Consider the following 15,410-nt stretch of genomic DNA (forward strand, 5'->3'; position numbering starts at 1 on the left):
GCATCTTCCCTATCTGAATCGCCCCCACTGCCCTCTAGTCCTTCACTCTCACTTTCCTCATCCACAAATCTTTCATCCTCGCTCAAATTAATGGGGAAATCGTCGCTTTCTCGGTCAGAATCGCTCTCGCTGCTGGTGGCCATGATTGTAAACAATGTGCAGATGTGAGGAGCTCCACAACCTGTGACGTCACGCGAATATCGTCTGCTACTTCCGGTACAGGCAAGGCTTTTTTATCAGCGATCAAAAGTTGCAAACTTTATCGTCGATGTTCTCTACTAAATCCTTTCAGCAAAAATATGTCAATATCGCGAACCTGCTATCTCCGTTTAAATAAGAAAATCGCATTTCAGTAGGCCTTTAAAGTCGCATTTTATGTGCGCAGGTGAGCCAGTATAGGCGTAATATGATCAAACTTCATGCTCCGCCTCCTCCCTCAGGTCACGGGTAAGCTGCTCCAGACGTCTCTGACCAAGGAGGGTGAAACGGTCCGTCTGGACCAGAGGAACGTTGCCTTCCAAGTGGACACGTCCAGCGACAGCCCCTTCCTCATCCTGCCACTCACCTTCTCCCACATCATTGATGACGGCAGCCCTCTGAAAGCTTGGGCGGCCAAGGGTAGGTTGAGGTACACCCGTAGCCAAAGTATTAGGTATCCATAAATTAGGTACACAAGGGACCAAAATGTTAGCCGCCTTGATGCCCAAAACAATAGGTACACCCAAAATATTAGGGTCATGCGAAACCAAAGTACCGTATTTTTCGGACTATAAGTCGCAGTTTTTTTCATAAGTGCGACTTATATATGTTTTTTTCCTTCTTTATTATGCATTTTCGGCAGGTGCGACTTATACTCCGGTGCGACTTATACTCCGAAAAATACGGTAGTTGGTACGCCTGAAATATTATGTACACCTGTGGCCTCGATATTAACCACACTCACGCAGGATGTTAGGTAAGACCAAAATACAGTATGAGGCACAAGTAAGGACCAAATATTTGGCACACTTGTGCCTAAAGTATTAGGTACATGCAAAATATTAGGTACTCCTCCGGCCATATTATTAGGTACATCAAAAATATTGGTTAGACACAAACTATTGCGTAGTCCCAAAAGATTAGGTACATGTTGGCCCAAAATATGAAGTACACTTGTGCCCAAAGTATTAGGTGCAGTCGATCCCAAATTATAGGGTAAACCCAAAATATTGCCTAATATCAAAATATTAGGTAGTGTAGACCTGATTCCAAACTATTTGGTAGTCATAAAATACAGTATTAGGTACACGTGAGGCCATAATATGAAGTATATTTATGCCCAAAGTATTGGCTACACCCAATCCAAAATTGTTGGGTAATATCAAAATATTAGGTACACCTAATTCCAAATAAATAGGTAATCGCAAAATATTAGGTACACTCCATACCAAATTATTGGGTGATCCCAAAATATTAGGTACACCTTAGGCCAGGGGGTGCGCAAACTACGGCCCGCGGGCCACATCCGGCCCGTTGGTCCTTTTAACCCGTCTTGCCCAAATATTAAAACAGAATTGAACAAAGATCTGTTTTGAGGATTGCCACAACAAAACTGACGCTAGACTCCGACGCACTGGCAAAAAAGGGTGATCAACAACGCTGCTGCCCCTAAAAGAAAATGTAAGTGTTAGTCCTTTAATACCATTTGGTATGTTTCTTTTATGTTCTTATATGCTACTGTTGAAAATAGATGTAGTAGGATTAAAATAGCCCATGTTTGAGAAGCCTACTCTTAGTTCCAACAGATATGATATGCTTTGAAATGCCTTGTGAGTTCAAACCCCGGCCGAGTCATACCAAAGACTATAAAAATGGGACCCATTACCTCCCTGCTTGGCACTCAGCATCAAGGGTTGGAATTGGGGGGGTTAAATCATCAAAATGATTCCCGAGCGCGGCCACCGCTGCTGTTCACTGCGCCCCTCACCTCCCAGGGGGTGGAACAAGAGGATGGGTCAAATGCAGAGGGTAATTTCACCATACCTAGTGTGTGTGTGTGAGACTATCAGTGGTACTTTAATCATGTGTTCGCCCGGCCCGTCTGTAAAATTTCAAAAGCCAATGTGGCCCCTGAGACAAAAAGTTTGCCCACCCCTGCCTTTGATACACCTAAAATATTAAGTACACTTTAGGCATATTAAACCCTCCTTATATATTTGGTACAGCTAATCCCAAATTATTGGTTAATCCCAAAATATTAGGTACACCAGTACCCAAAGTATTAGGTACAGTCAATCTCAAATTATGGGGTAATCCCATAATATACCTGAGATATATTATTCGATTTTGGGTACACATGATGCCAAAACATTAGGCACAGTTGAAAATCAGAAAAAGTAAGCACTCCCAAAATATTGGGTACTCTTGCACCCAACACCAATCATGAGGTTTAAATGAGTTTTCTTGAGTTAGCACTATGAGCAAACCCTTTTAAAAAATCAGTGGGAATGTTTCTACTTATTATTATATTGTTATATGTACAGTGCTTCTTTTTACATTACATTAAACCAGGGGTGTCAAACGTACGGCCGGATAAAACCTGTTTTATCGGTTCTATCCGATAAGTTTGCTAAGTATAAAAATGAGCCAACATTTTTGAATAGAAGAAACTGCTGTTCTAAATGTGTCCACTAGATGTCGCAATAGTAATTCTTTGTATCTTTGTAGATGACGCTACATATGTAAAAAAATATGAACCACATGATGTTAGTGCACCAGTCGAGGAAAATGATCAAACTACATAAATAACATCCTGTAATTTGATTTTGTTGTTATTTGTTTATCTTGATAGATTGAAAATTAACACCAATGAGTTGACTGATGGATATTATCACATAAATTATCCAGAAAGTATAAATAATGACAAATTAAGATAGAATACTATTAACCGCAACATGTAAGTGTAAAAAAAACCCCAACAACATTAGATTTGTACATTTTCAGAATGTGCTTGTTCTATTTTTTATTTTTTATTTTTATTTTTTTTCTTGTCCTGTCTAGCTTCTCAGGCAAATCATATAGTTGATGTAGATGCCCATGTCGGCTGTTCAGATTTACTTTACAAAAGAGCTATTTTTGTTCTATTTTTAAACAAAGAAAACAATCTGAAGTTGTCTTTATTTTTAAGTTATCGCGCCGTGATTTTACCAGTCCGGCCCACTTGGGAGTAGATTTTTCTCCATGTGGCCCCCCCATCTAAAATGAGTTTGACACCCCTGCATCAAACATTCTATGACTATTCAGAGAGCATTACTACGTTATTACATCTACGGCAGGGGTCACCAACGCGGTGCCCGCGGGCACCAGGTAGCCCGTAAGGACCAGATGAGTAGCCCGCTGGCCTGTTCTAAAAATAGCTCAAATAGCAGCACTTACCAGTGAGCTGCCTCTATTTTTTTTAAATTTTATTTATTTTCTAGCAAGCTGGTCTCGCTTTGCGCGACATTTTTGATTTTAAAAGAGACAAAACTCAAATAGAATTTGAAAATCCAAGAAAATATTTTAAAGACTTGGCCTTCACTACCTGACAAAGAAACCGATAACAGATTTGGTGTCCAGTTCAAAGTGTGACATGATTTATTTAAAAATTTGAGAGTTGACTTTTGTATTTTACACATACTTGCCAACCCTCCCGGATTTTCCGGGAGACTCCCGAAATTCAGCGCCTCTCCCGAAAACCTCCTGGGACAAATTTTCTCCCGAAAATCTCCCGAAATTCAGGCGGAGCTGGAAGCCACGCCCCCTCCAGCTCCATGCGGACCTGAGTGACGTCAGGTGCGCAACACCACGTAAATCGTTGGCCAACCAAAAAGTAACCCCAGTACGCTATAGCCAACATTCACCAGGAGATGGCAACAGACAAACATAGATAACTCTATTACATTATTCCCTTTTAGAAATGTATAGAAGTTACTCAAAATAAATAAACAACCCAACCAAAAAATGCAGCAGCTCAATTAAAAAACTGTACTTAAGCCACATTCTTTTTTTTAATTTTAGTACTGAACTCTTAACCCTCATTTGTAAAAAAAAAAACATGCTTATTATGCAAGCAGTATTTGTACACCTTTAACACAGATTTTTATACTGTCTTCGGAGATTCAGTTTTTTTGGTGGTACTCGAAACCTTTCTGGGTACCTGCGAAAGGGTGTTCAGCATGGTTAGAAAAATAGTGACAGAGAATAGAACAAGGATGGACAATTCAACCCTTAACTCAACAATGAGTAGATGAGTGTTATGTGTGTGTATATGTGTAAATAAATGAACACTGAAATTCAAGTATTTATTTTATTTATATATATAGATATATATATATAAAATAAAATAAATATATAATAAAATAAATATATATACAGCTAGAATTCACTGAAAGTCAAGTATTTCTTATATATATATATATATATATATACAGGTAAAAGCCAGTAAATTAGAATATTTTGAAAAACTTGATTTATTTCAGTAATTGCATTCAAAAGGTGTAACTTGTACATTATATTTATTCATTGCACACAGACTGATGCATTCAAATGTTTATTTCATTTAATTTTGATGATTTGAAGTGGCAACAAATGAAAATCCAAAATTCCGTGTGTCACAAAATTAGAATATTACTTAAGGCTAATACAAAAAAGGGATTTTTAGAAATGTTGGCCAACTGAAAAGTATGAAAATGAAAAATATGAGCATGTACAATACTCAATACTTGGTTGGAGCTCCTTTTGCCTCAATTACTGCGTTAATGCGGCGTGGCATGGAGTCGATGAGTTTCTGGCACTGCTCAGGTGTTATGAGAGCCCAGGTTGCTCTGATAGTGGCCTTCAACTCTTCTGCGTTTTTGGGTCTGGCATTCTGCATCTTCCTTTTCACAATACCCCACAGATTTTCTATGGGGCTAAGGTCAGGGGAGTTGGCGGGCCAATTTAGAACAGAAATACCATGGTCCGTAAACCAGGCACGGGTAGATTTTGCGCTGTGTGCAGGCGCCAAGTCCTGTTGGAACTTGAAATCTCCATCTCCATAGAGCAGGTCAGCAGCAGGAAGCATGAAGTGCTCTAAAACTTGCTGGTAGACGGCTGCGTTGACCCTGGATCTCAGGAAACAGAGTGGACCGACACCAGCTGGACTGCTGCTGAGTGGTCCAAAGTCATGTTTTCTGACGAAAGCAAATTTTGCATTTCCTTTGGAAATCGAGGTCCCAGAGTCTGGAGGAAGACAGGAGAGGCACAGGATCCACGTTGCCTGAAGTCTAGTGTAAAGTTTCCACCATCAGTGATGGTTTGGGGTGCCATGTCATCTGCTGGTGTCGGTCCACTCTGTTTCCTGAGATCCAGGGTCAACGCAGCCGTCTACCAGCAAGTTGAGTATTGTACATGCTCATATTTTTCATTTTCATACTTTTCAGTTGGCCAACATTTCTAAAAATCCCTTTTTTGTATTAGCCTTAAGTAATATTCGAATTTTGTGACACACGGAATTTTGGATTTTCATTTGTTGCCACTTCAAATCCATCCATCCATTTTCTACCGCTTATTCCCTTTGGGGTCGCGGGGGCGCTGGAGCCTATCTCAGCTACAATCGGGCGGAAGGCGGGGTACACCCTGGACAAGTCGCCACCTCATCGCAGGGCCCACTTCAAATCATCAAAATTAAATGAAATAAACATTTGAATGCATCAGTCTGTGTGCAATGAATAAATATAATGTACAAGTTACACCTTTTGAATGCAATTACTGAAATAAATCAAGTTTTTCAAAATATTCTAATTTACTGGCTTTTACCTGTATATATGAAATACTTGACTTGGTGAATTCTAGCTGTAAATATACTCCTCCCCTCTTAGCCCCGCCCCCAACCACGCCCCCGTCCCACCCCGACCACGTCCCCCCACCCCCGAAATCGGGGGTCTCTAGGTTGGCAAGTATGATTTTACATGAGTTATTATTTGTACAAACATGGTGCAAAGTAATTCATGTTTTGTTAAAAAAATGTTAGTGGCTAGCTAGTTAAAATGGGATATTGTGATTTCACAAGACTGTCTTAGAAGTGATCATTTGAAAATGTTCAATTTGAAAAATGTGCACTTAGAGAAAATATAAAAATAAAGTGTTGCATATTGATATTTATCTGTTTCTATATATATTTACTGTAAGAAATCATTAAGATGATCAGTGTTTCCACAAAGATAAATATAATTAATTATTAATAATAACATAGAGTTAAAGGTAAATTGAGCAAATTGGCTATTTCTGGCAATTTATTTAAGTGTGTATCAAACTGGTAGCCCTTCGCATTAATCAGTACCCAAGAAGTAGCTCTTGGTTTCAAAAAGGTTGGTGACCCCTGATCTACGGTATATATACAGTACTTAGCATTTTATTCTTCATTTCCATTCACGGCCACCAGGTGGCGGCTGGACGGACCCAGACTTGGCCGACTTCGAGTTGCTGGTGATCCTGAGCGCCACCGTGGAGCCGACCTCAGCCACATGCCAAGTCCGCACGTCCTACCTGCCCGACGAGATCCTCTGGGGCTACGAGTTCCCCCCCGTAGTCTCCCTCTCCCAGTCGGGTAAATACGTGGCGGACTTTGCTTTCTTCGATAAAGTGGCCAAGAGCAAAAGCGCACCGGTCTTTAAATCTTCCAGCCACGCCTACCAGAGCAACGGGGGCGGGACTGTTCCCGAGGTGTCCGACAAAGAGAAGATCCGTCTGGAGCAGAGCTACCGAGAGCGCGGGGAGGACCGCGAGCGAGTCAGGGACTCTAAGATTAGCGTGCGCATTAGCAACGTGTGAAAACCTGGAGTGGCACTTAAACACCCAATAGTACTTCAAAATAAAATGGTGGGAGGCGGTACATGAGAACGTACACAATGACCTCGGCCATGGTGATATATATTTTTTTAAATATTAAAAACACTACATTTACTGTCTTTTGTCCACACACTAACTGTGCCTTTGCCAGAAATGACTCTCTTCAGGCTTCTGATTGGCCCCCAATGGCCTGAAAGGTTTGGAAACTTTAGCGCCCCCTGTTGCTTTGGCATACACACGGCAGCTTGCTAAATGTGTTTGACCTGAACTGTAATGTTAAAAAAAGGAAGTTATTACACTAACAGAACATAACACCACCTAACCTCATAAAATGTTTTCATTTGAACGACATGCCACACAATCATGTATTTATCAAGTAAATAAAAGGCATACTACTAAAACGTATAAACATAAATGGATAACTTGCAGTGACACATTTGTATATGGAAATACTTATGATTAATATCACATCACCCTTCTCACAAAACCCACACACCACTTCCCTTGTCACGCTAACAGACGTTTCCTGTCAGTTAAGTTTACATACACTTGTAAAGAACATAATGTCATGGCTGTCTTGAGTTTCCCAATCATTTCTACAACTCTTATTTTTTTTGTGATAGAGTGATTGGAGCACATCATTGTTTGTCACAAAAAACAATCATGAAGTTTGGTTCTTTTATGAATTTATTATGGGTCCACTGATAATGTGACATGACATGGACAAAGATAAGACCTTCTGGAGGAAAGTTCTGGAGTCAGATGAAACAAAAATTGAGCTGTTTGGCCACAATACCCAGCAATATGTTTGGGGGAGAAAAAGTGAGGCCTTTAATCCCAGGAACACCATACCTACCGTCAAGCATGGTGGTGGTAGTATTATGCTCTGGGCCTTTTTGGCTGCCAATGGAACTGGTGCTTTACAGAGAGTAAATGGGACAATAAAAAAGGAGGATTACCTCCAAATTCTCCAGGACGACCTAAAATCATCAGCCCGGAGGTTGGGTCTTGGGTGCAGTTGGGTGTTCCAACAGGAAAATGACCCCAAACACATGTCGAAAGTGGTAAAGGAATGGCTAAATCAGGCTAGAATGAAGGTTTTAGAATGGCCTGACTTAAACGTGTGGACAATGCTGAAGAAACAAGTCCATGTCAGAAAACCAACACATTTAGCTGAACTGCACCAATTTTGTCAAGAGGCATACTTGCCAACCCTCCCAGATTTTCCGGGAGACTCCCGAAATTCAGCGCCTCTCCCGAAAACCTCCCGGGACAAATTTTCTCCCAAAGATCTCCCGAAATTCAGGCGGAGCTGGAGGCCACGCCCCCTCCAGCTCCATGGGGACCTGAGTCCGCTTTCCCACAATATAAAGAACGTCTACAGTAAAGCAGTCGGTCTGCCATAAACAGCAATGTTGTGACACTCTTAAACAGGACAATACTGCCATCTAGTGCATTTGATGAAAGCACTTTTGTGCGTGCCACACAGCAATGCATAATCAGAGGGGGTGTTCAGCATGGTTAGAAAGATAGTGACAGAGAATAGAAAAAGGATGGACAATTCAACCCTTAACTCAACAATGAGTAGATGAGTGTTATGTGTGTGTGTATATGTGTAAATAAATGAACACTGAAATTCAAGTATTTCTTTTATTTATATATATATATATATATATATATATATATATATATATATATATATATATATATATATATATATATATATATATATATATATATATATATATATGTATATATATATATATATATATATATATATATATATATATATATATATATATATATATATAGCTAGAATTCACTGAAAGTCAATTATATATATATATATACATATATATATATATATATATATATATATATATATATATATATATCCATCCATCCATCCATTTTCTACCGCTTATTCCCTCGTCGCAGGGATATATATATATATATATATATATATATATATATATATATATATATATATATATATATATATATATATATATATGAAATACTTGACTTGGTGAATTCTAGCTGTAAATATAGTCCTCCCCTCTTAACCACGCCCCCAACCACGCCCCCGCCCCAACCACGCCCCCCGCACCCACCCCCCACCTCCCGAAATTGGAGGTCTCAAGGTTGGCAAGTATGTCAAGAGGAGTAGTCAAAAATTCAAGCAGAAGCTTGTGGATGGCTACCAAAAGCGCCTTATTGCAGTGAAACTTGCCAAGGGACATATAAGCAAATATTAACATTGCTGTATGTATACTTTTTACCCAGCAGTTTTGCTCACATTTTCCGTAGACCCATAATAAATTCATAAAAGAACCAAACTTCATGAATGTTTTTTTCGTGACCAACAAGTATGTGCTCCAATCACTCTATCACAAAAAAAATAAGAGTCGTAGAAATGATTGGAAACTCAAGACAGCCATGACATTATGTTCTTTATAAGTGTATGTAAACTTTTGACCACGACTGTATGAACACCAGACAAAACAAATGCATTTTTTCATAACTGATTGACAAATAAAACCTAAATTATAATATATCTAATAATTGATATTTTGCAAATGCAGTGGTACCTTCAGATAGTAGCCATTGCAAAAGGTAAGACGACAACTGAATAGTACAAAAAACACAAATTTACGACAAGAACGTGTTCTCTTACACACACACACACACACACACACACACACAAACACACACACACACACACACACACACACACACGGATCTCAATTACAGTGTTCTTTCAGAAAACAATGTGAAATACATATAAATGAAGAATGAAATGTATAAATGAAAATTGAACATCATGTTTGCCTTTATTGAAGACTTGCTGGCAAAGATGGTGATGAGCAGAAGGAGGGGAGGGGATTTTCATTCTTAGCTTCAAGTGCTTTTTTCAATTCGATAGTGTTTCTCACCTTCTTTATCAAAGTGCTGTCACTCACAACTTTCTTTGGCCAGATGGAGGATTATTTTACTGTTTGGGCACTTGACAAAAAGACTATTTTTCCAAACCCCCCCCGAGAACAGACATTTCTGCAACTTCCTGAATTGAATTACTTTTCAGAACTTGATATTTATTTATTTATCAGTACAATACATTGTGGGCGTTACATTCTTTGTATAATGACCTTATCGTTAAAATAGATTAATTGAATTTGAGATAACATCTGAAACAACTGAAACATATTTTCATGTTAAGTCTATTGTGTCAATTTGTGACATTCAAACTTTGTTCATTGTATGTTATTTTTGATACACAGGGGGAAAACAGTGCAAATGATTCAGTGGGTTGTGCATTTTTTATAAAGCTAACACAGTGACTTTGAAACTGTTGGAAAAAACACTGGTCGGCTTCATCAGATTATTGTCAGGTTCAAACACTGATGACATCTATTAATCAGACAAGAAGAAATGAATCATGCAGAGACAGAGTTCAATTTAGCTCATGTGGAGAACGCATGGAGCTGCACACTTAGTCACAGTCTCGCCCTACGCTCTAAGGTACAGCTCCCGCGTCCCTCTATTTATTCAGGAGTTCCCCAGTCAACATCACTGAGCCCGTCTCTAAAAGGAGTGGTCACATACATCACGCAAAGCAGGTCCAGTACGCACAATACGTGACGGAATGTGCTGGGGCCTTGTGATTTCACCTTGTCTCTGCTTCGTCTGCGTGCTGTCGTCTTATCTTCGTTGAGGTCCTTGAAGTCCTTGGCTGTTAGCGGGCTAAAACAAAGATAACATCTGCGGCTGAGGCCACCCCTCAGACAAGAAGTTTTGTCCTTGCACAGATAGAAAAATTACAGCTATAGCACAATAGCTAATAACTATAGCAACGGACTTTAAGCATACTAAAGTTGTGTGATAATATATATACATGATTATTCTAACATTTATTCCTTTTCAAAACAGCTAAGATCGTTGTCGTTTTGTGCAAAGTGCACATTTGCATTTCCCTGAACACATGGTCTATCCAGAAGACAATTTAAAAGAAAAAAATTAACCCTGAAACTAGAGATTATCGGCCGATAAATGCTTCAAAATGTAATATAGGAAATTATTGGTATCGTTTTTTTTATTATCGGTATCATTTTTATTTTTTTTGTTGTTTTTATTAAATCAACATAAAAAACACAAGATACACTTACAATAAGTGCACCAACCCCCCAAAAAAACCTCCCCCATTTACACTCATTCACACAAAAGGGTTGTTTCATTCTGTTATTAATATTCTGGTTCCTACATTATATATCAATATATATCAATACAGTCTGCAAGGGATACAGTCCGTAAGCACACATGATTGTGCGTGCTGCTGGTCCACTAATAGTACTAACCTTTAACAGTTAATTTTACTCATTTTCATTAATTACTAGTTTCTATGTAACTGTTTTTATATTGTTTTACTTTCTTTTTTATTCAAGAAAATGTTTTTAATTTATTTATCTTATTTTATTTTTTTTATTTTTTTTTAAAAAGGACCTTATCTTCACCATACCTGGTTGTCCAAATTAGGCATTATAATGTGTTAATTCCACGACTGTATGTATCGGTATTGGTTGATATCGGTATCGGTAATTAAGAGTTGGACAATATCGGAATATCGGATATCGGCAAAAAAGCCATTATCGGACATCTCTATAAGCAACTAATCAATGGTGAATATGTTCCCCATACTAAAGTATTACCCAAACCGCAAATATAAAGTTTGAGTAAAACATGGTTCCTACTGTGGAAAGATCATAAATCCTGAATCATTGTGGTATTATCACATACATCGATTTGAGTAGTTTTTTTTCCAAGAAACACAATTAATCTTGACACGTTCTTTTAAACTTATTTCACAGCATTTGCCTGTGTTTGTATGAACACACTCATTGTGATTTGCCATCACATGCACAGAAAATTTCCACCAAAAAAATAACAAAATAATGAGATTATTCTGCCTATATTTAGTGGCTGCGAGACTGACAGACCCAACAAGACAGTTGCTGGAAAGCAACCTGCGGCAATATTTACAAAATAAAGTTGTATTGTAACCCTGAACCGGGCTCTCATGTCGGTGCTTGGTGGCCTGGAGCAGTGTTTTTCAACCACTGTGCCGTGGCACGCTAGTGTGCCGTGAGATACAGTCTGGTGTGCTGTGGGGAGATTATCTAATTTCACATATTTGGGTTAAAAACATTTTTTGCAAACCAGTAATTATAGTCTGCAAATTATGTGTTGTTGTTGAGGGTTGGTGCTGTCTAGAGCTCGGCAGAGTAGCCGTGTAATACTCTCCCATATCAGTAGGTGGCAGCCGATAGCTAATTGCTTTGTAAATGCAGGTAAAAAGGTGTCTTATGCTTAAAACCAAAAATAAACAAAAGGTGAGTGCCCTTAAGAAAAGGCATTGAAGCTTAGGGAAGGCTATGCAGAACGAAACTAAAACTAAACTGGCTACAAAGTAAACAAAAACAGAATGCTGGACGACAGCAAAAACTTACTGTGGAGCAAAGAATATTTCACAATAGTCCACAATGTACATCCGAACATGACATGACGATCAACAATGTCCCCTCAAAGAAGGACACAAACAACTGAAATATTCTTGATTGCTAAAACAAAGTAGATGCGGGAAATATAAGACATGAAACTGCTACAGGAAAATACCAAAAAAAGAGAAAAAGCCACCGAAATAGGAGCGCAAGACAAGAACTAAAACACTACACACAGGAAAACAGCAAAAAACTCAAAATAAGTCATGGCGTGATGTGACAGGTCGTGACAGTACACCTACTTTGAGACAAGAGCTATATTGATGCATGGTTGGTTATGCTTTAAAGTCATATCCAACAATTGCGACAATGACTTTTTACTGTCAACTGAGTTTATGATTTCTGCTGGGGGTGTGCCTCCGGATTTTTTCAACTCAAAAAATGTGCTTTGGCTCAAAAAACGTTGAAAAACACTGGCCTGGAGGACCCACCGTAGGGCAACCTCCACAGTCTCCAACATTGATACTAGGGTGAGTATTGGTATCGAATCGACACTAGCATGATTTTTCTTTTGTTGAATGCTTACCATGCTATGCAGAATCAGAATCAGAAATACTTTATAAATCCCCGAGGGGAAATCAAGATTTTCAGCACAATCCCATTCAAGATCAGACAAACATTACAGGGAGACAGAACAGGATCGCTGCCAATTTCCGGCACCCCTTACAAAAAAGGTGAGAAACAGGTAAACGCTGTGGGGGGACAAAAAAAAAATTCAGTCTAAGCCTGGGCCCCTGGAGAGGGGGTCCAGACTGAGGCCAAGGTAAAAAAAAACAAAAAAACTTATAGCCATAGCACACATAAACATGTGTGTTAAAGGGAAACATCAAACTTCAAAGAAAACAAAGGACATTAAAGACATTAAAAAAGCAGAGTTGTTGCAACTGGCCATTTCTACATACAGCTACAAAAGTCAAACAACAACAAAAAAGAAACATATACACGGTGGTGACCTCTGCGGTGTTGCACGCCATTGTCTGCTGGGTTGGGGATGGCCAGAGACTGGAGCAGACCCAACAAAGCAACAAAGAGAGCCGACTCCACCCTCGGCCGCCCACTAACTCTCGATAAGTGTCCAGTCTGCATGGATGAGCACATACCATGAATTGATTAACGTGGACCTTAAAGGCCTACTGAAATGCGATTTTCTTATTTAAACGGGGATAGCAGGTCCATTCTATGTGTCATACTTGATCATTTCGCGATGTTGCCATATTTTTGCTGAAAGGATTTAGTAGAGAACATCGACGATAAAGTTCGCAACTTTTGGTGGCTGATAAAAAAGCCTTGCCTGTACCGGAAGTAGCAGACGAGTAGCGTGAGGTCACAGGTTGTGGAGCTCCTCACATCTGCACATTGTTTACAATCATGGCCACCAGCAGCGAGAGCGATTCGGACCGAGAAAGCGACGATTTCCCTATTAATTTGAGCGAGGATGAAAGATTCGTTGATGAGGAAAGTGAGAGTGAAGGACTAGAGGGCAGTGGGAGCGATTCAGATAGGGAAGATGCTGTGAGAGGCGGGTGGGACCTGATATTCAGCTGGGAATGACTAAAACAGTAAATAAACACAAGACATATATATACTCTATTAGCCACAACACAACCAGGCTTATATTTAATATGCCACAAATTAATCCCGCATAACAAACACCTCCCCCCTCCCGTCCATATAACCCGCCAATACAACTCAACTGCACAACACACTCAATCCCACAGCCCAAAGTACCGTTCACCTCCCCAAATTTCATCTTCCGGGAATGTAAACAATGAAACACCGGCTGTGTTTGTGTTGCTGCAGCCGCCCGCAATACACCGCTTCCCACCTACAGCTTTCTTCTTTGCTGTCTCCATTGTTCATTGAACAAATTGCAAAAGATTCACCAACACAGATGTCCAGAATACTGTGGAATTTTGCGATGAAAACAGACGACTTAATAACTGGCCACCATGCTGTCCCAAAATGTCCTCTACAATCCGTGACGTCACGCGCAGGCGTCATCATACCGAGACGTTTTCAGCAGGATATTTCGCGCGAAATTTAAAATTGCACTTTAGTAAGCTAACCCGGCCGTATTGGCATGTGTTGCAATGTTAAGATTTCATCATTCAGTGGCCTAGTGGTTAGAGTGTCCGCCCTGAGATCGGTAGGTTGTGAGTTCAAACCCAGGCCGAGTCATACCAAAGACTATAAAAATGGGACCCATTACCTCCCTGCTTGGCACTCAGCATCAAGGGTTGGAATTGGGGGTTAAATCACCAAAATGATTCCCGGGCGCGGCCACCGCTGCTGCCCACTGCTCCCCTCACCTCCCAAGGGGTGAACAAGGGTGATGGGTCAAATGCAGAGAATAATTTCGCCACACCTAGTGTGTGTGTGACAATCATTGGTACTTTAACTTTTAACTTTATAAACTATCAGACTGCGTGGTCGGTAGTAGTGGGTTTCAGTAGGCCTTTAATGCATCCAGCGTGGCATCACAACAAAATTAGGCATAATAATGTGTTAATTCCACGACTGTATATATATCGGTATCGGTTGATATCGGAATCGGTAATTGAGAGTTGGACAATATCGGAATATCGGATATTGGCAAAAAAGCCATTATCGGACATGTCTAATTGTCTTATATATATTGAATAAACTGATAAAAACATCTACAGTACTACTGTATCTGCACTAAGTTGTGAAAAACAGTGTGTGCAGACAGCGATTGTCTAAAAAGAAAGAAGGAAATTACAGCTTGCCAGCCTCAAACAGAATTTGGATGTGAAAAATGTGGCTAACATTCAAATGTGCTCATTTTGTATCTGGTGTGTCTGGATACCTTTTTACCTGTTTCTTGTGACTTTTTTTGAAAACATATTGCTAATACACAAGGATTCGTTTTTATTTAGACGTGGCAAGATGACATTGGCAAATCTCTATTGCTTGCCTCACCTCACAATAAGATGAGTGTAAACACTAAACAGGCAACCGCTTTTAATGTCTGTTGCTGTATAAACT

The 15,410-nt window shown here is 39.5% G+C and overlaps 1 protein-coding gene across 4 annotated transcripts in view; it reads left to right on the forward strand.

Annotated features, from left to right (window-relative positions):
• LOC133618557 (ATP-sensitive inward rectifier potassium channel 10-like) overlaps window positions 1-8,464 on the forward strand; it is a 36,462-nt gene extending 27,998 nt beyond the window's left edge. For 3 of the 4 annotated variants that reach the window (XM_061979032.1, XM_061979034.2, XM_061979033.2), the window contains exons 5-6: window positions 441-618; window positions 6,443-8,464. In XM_061979032.1, the coding sequence (XP_061835016.1) occupies window positions 441-618; window positions 6,443-6,831 (567 nt within the window). In that variant the 3' untranslated portion in view covers window positions 6,832-8,464. The remainder of the gene's footprint in view (window positions 1-440; window positions 619-6,442) is intronic. The other variant, XM_061979035.1, reaches the window with a different exon arrangement.
• The last annotated feature ends 6,946 nt before the right edge of the window (window positions 8,465-15,410 follow it).

Source organism: Nerophis lumbriciformis, linkage group LG19, assembly GCF_033978685.3.
Source record: "Nerophis lumbriciformis linkage group LG19, RoL_Nlum_v2.1, whole genome shotgun sequence".
Classification (NCBI taxonomy): Eukaryota; Metazoa; Chordata; class Actinopteri; order Syngnathiformes; family Syngnathidae; genus Nerophis; species Nerophis lumbriciformis.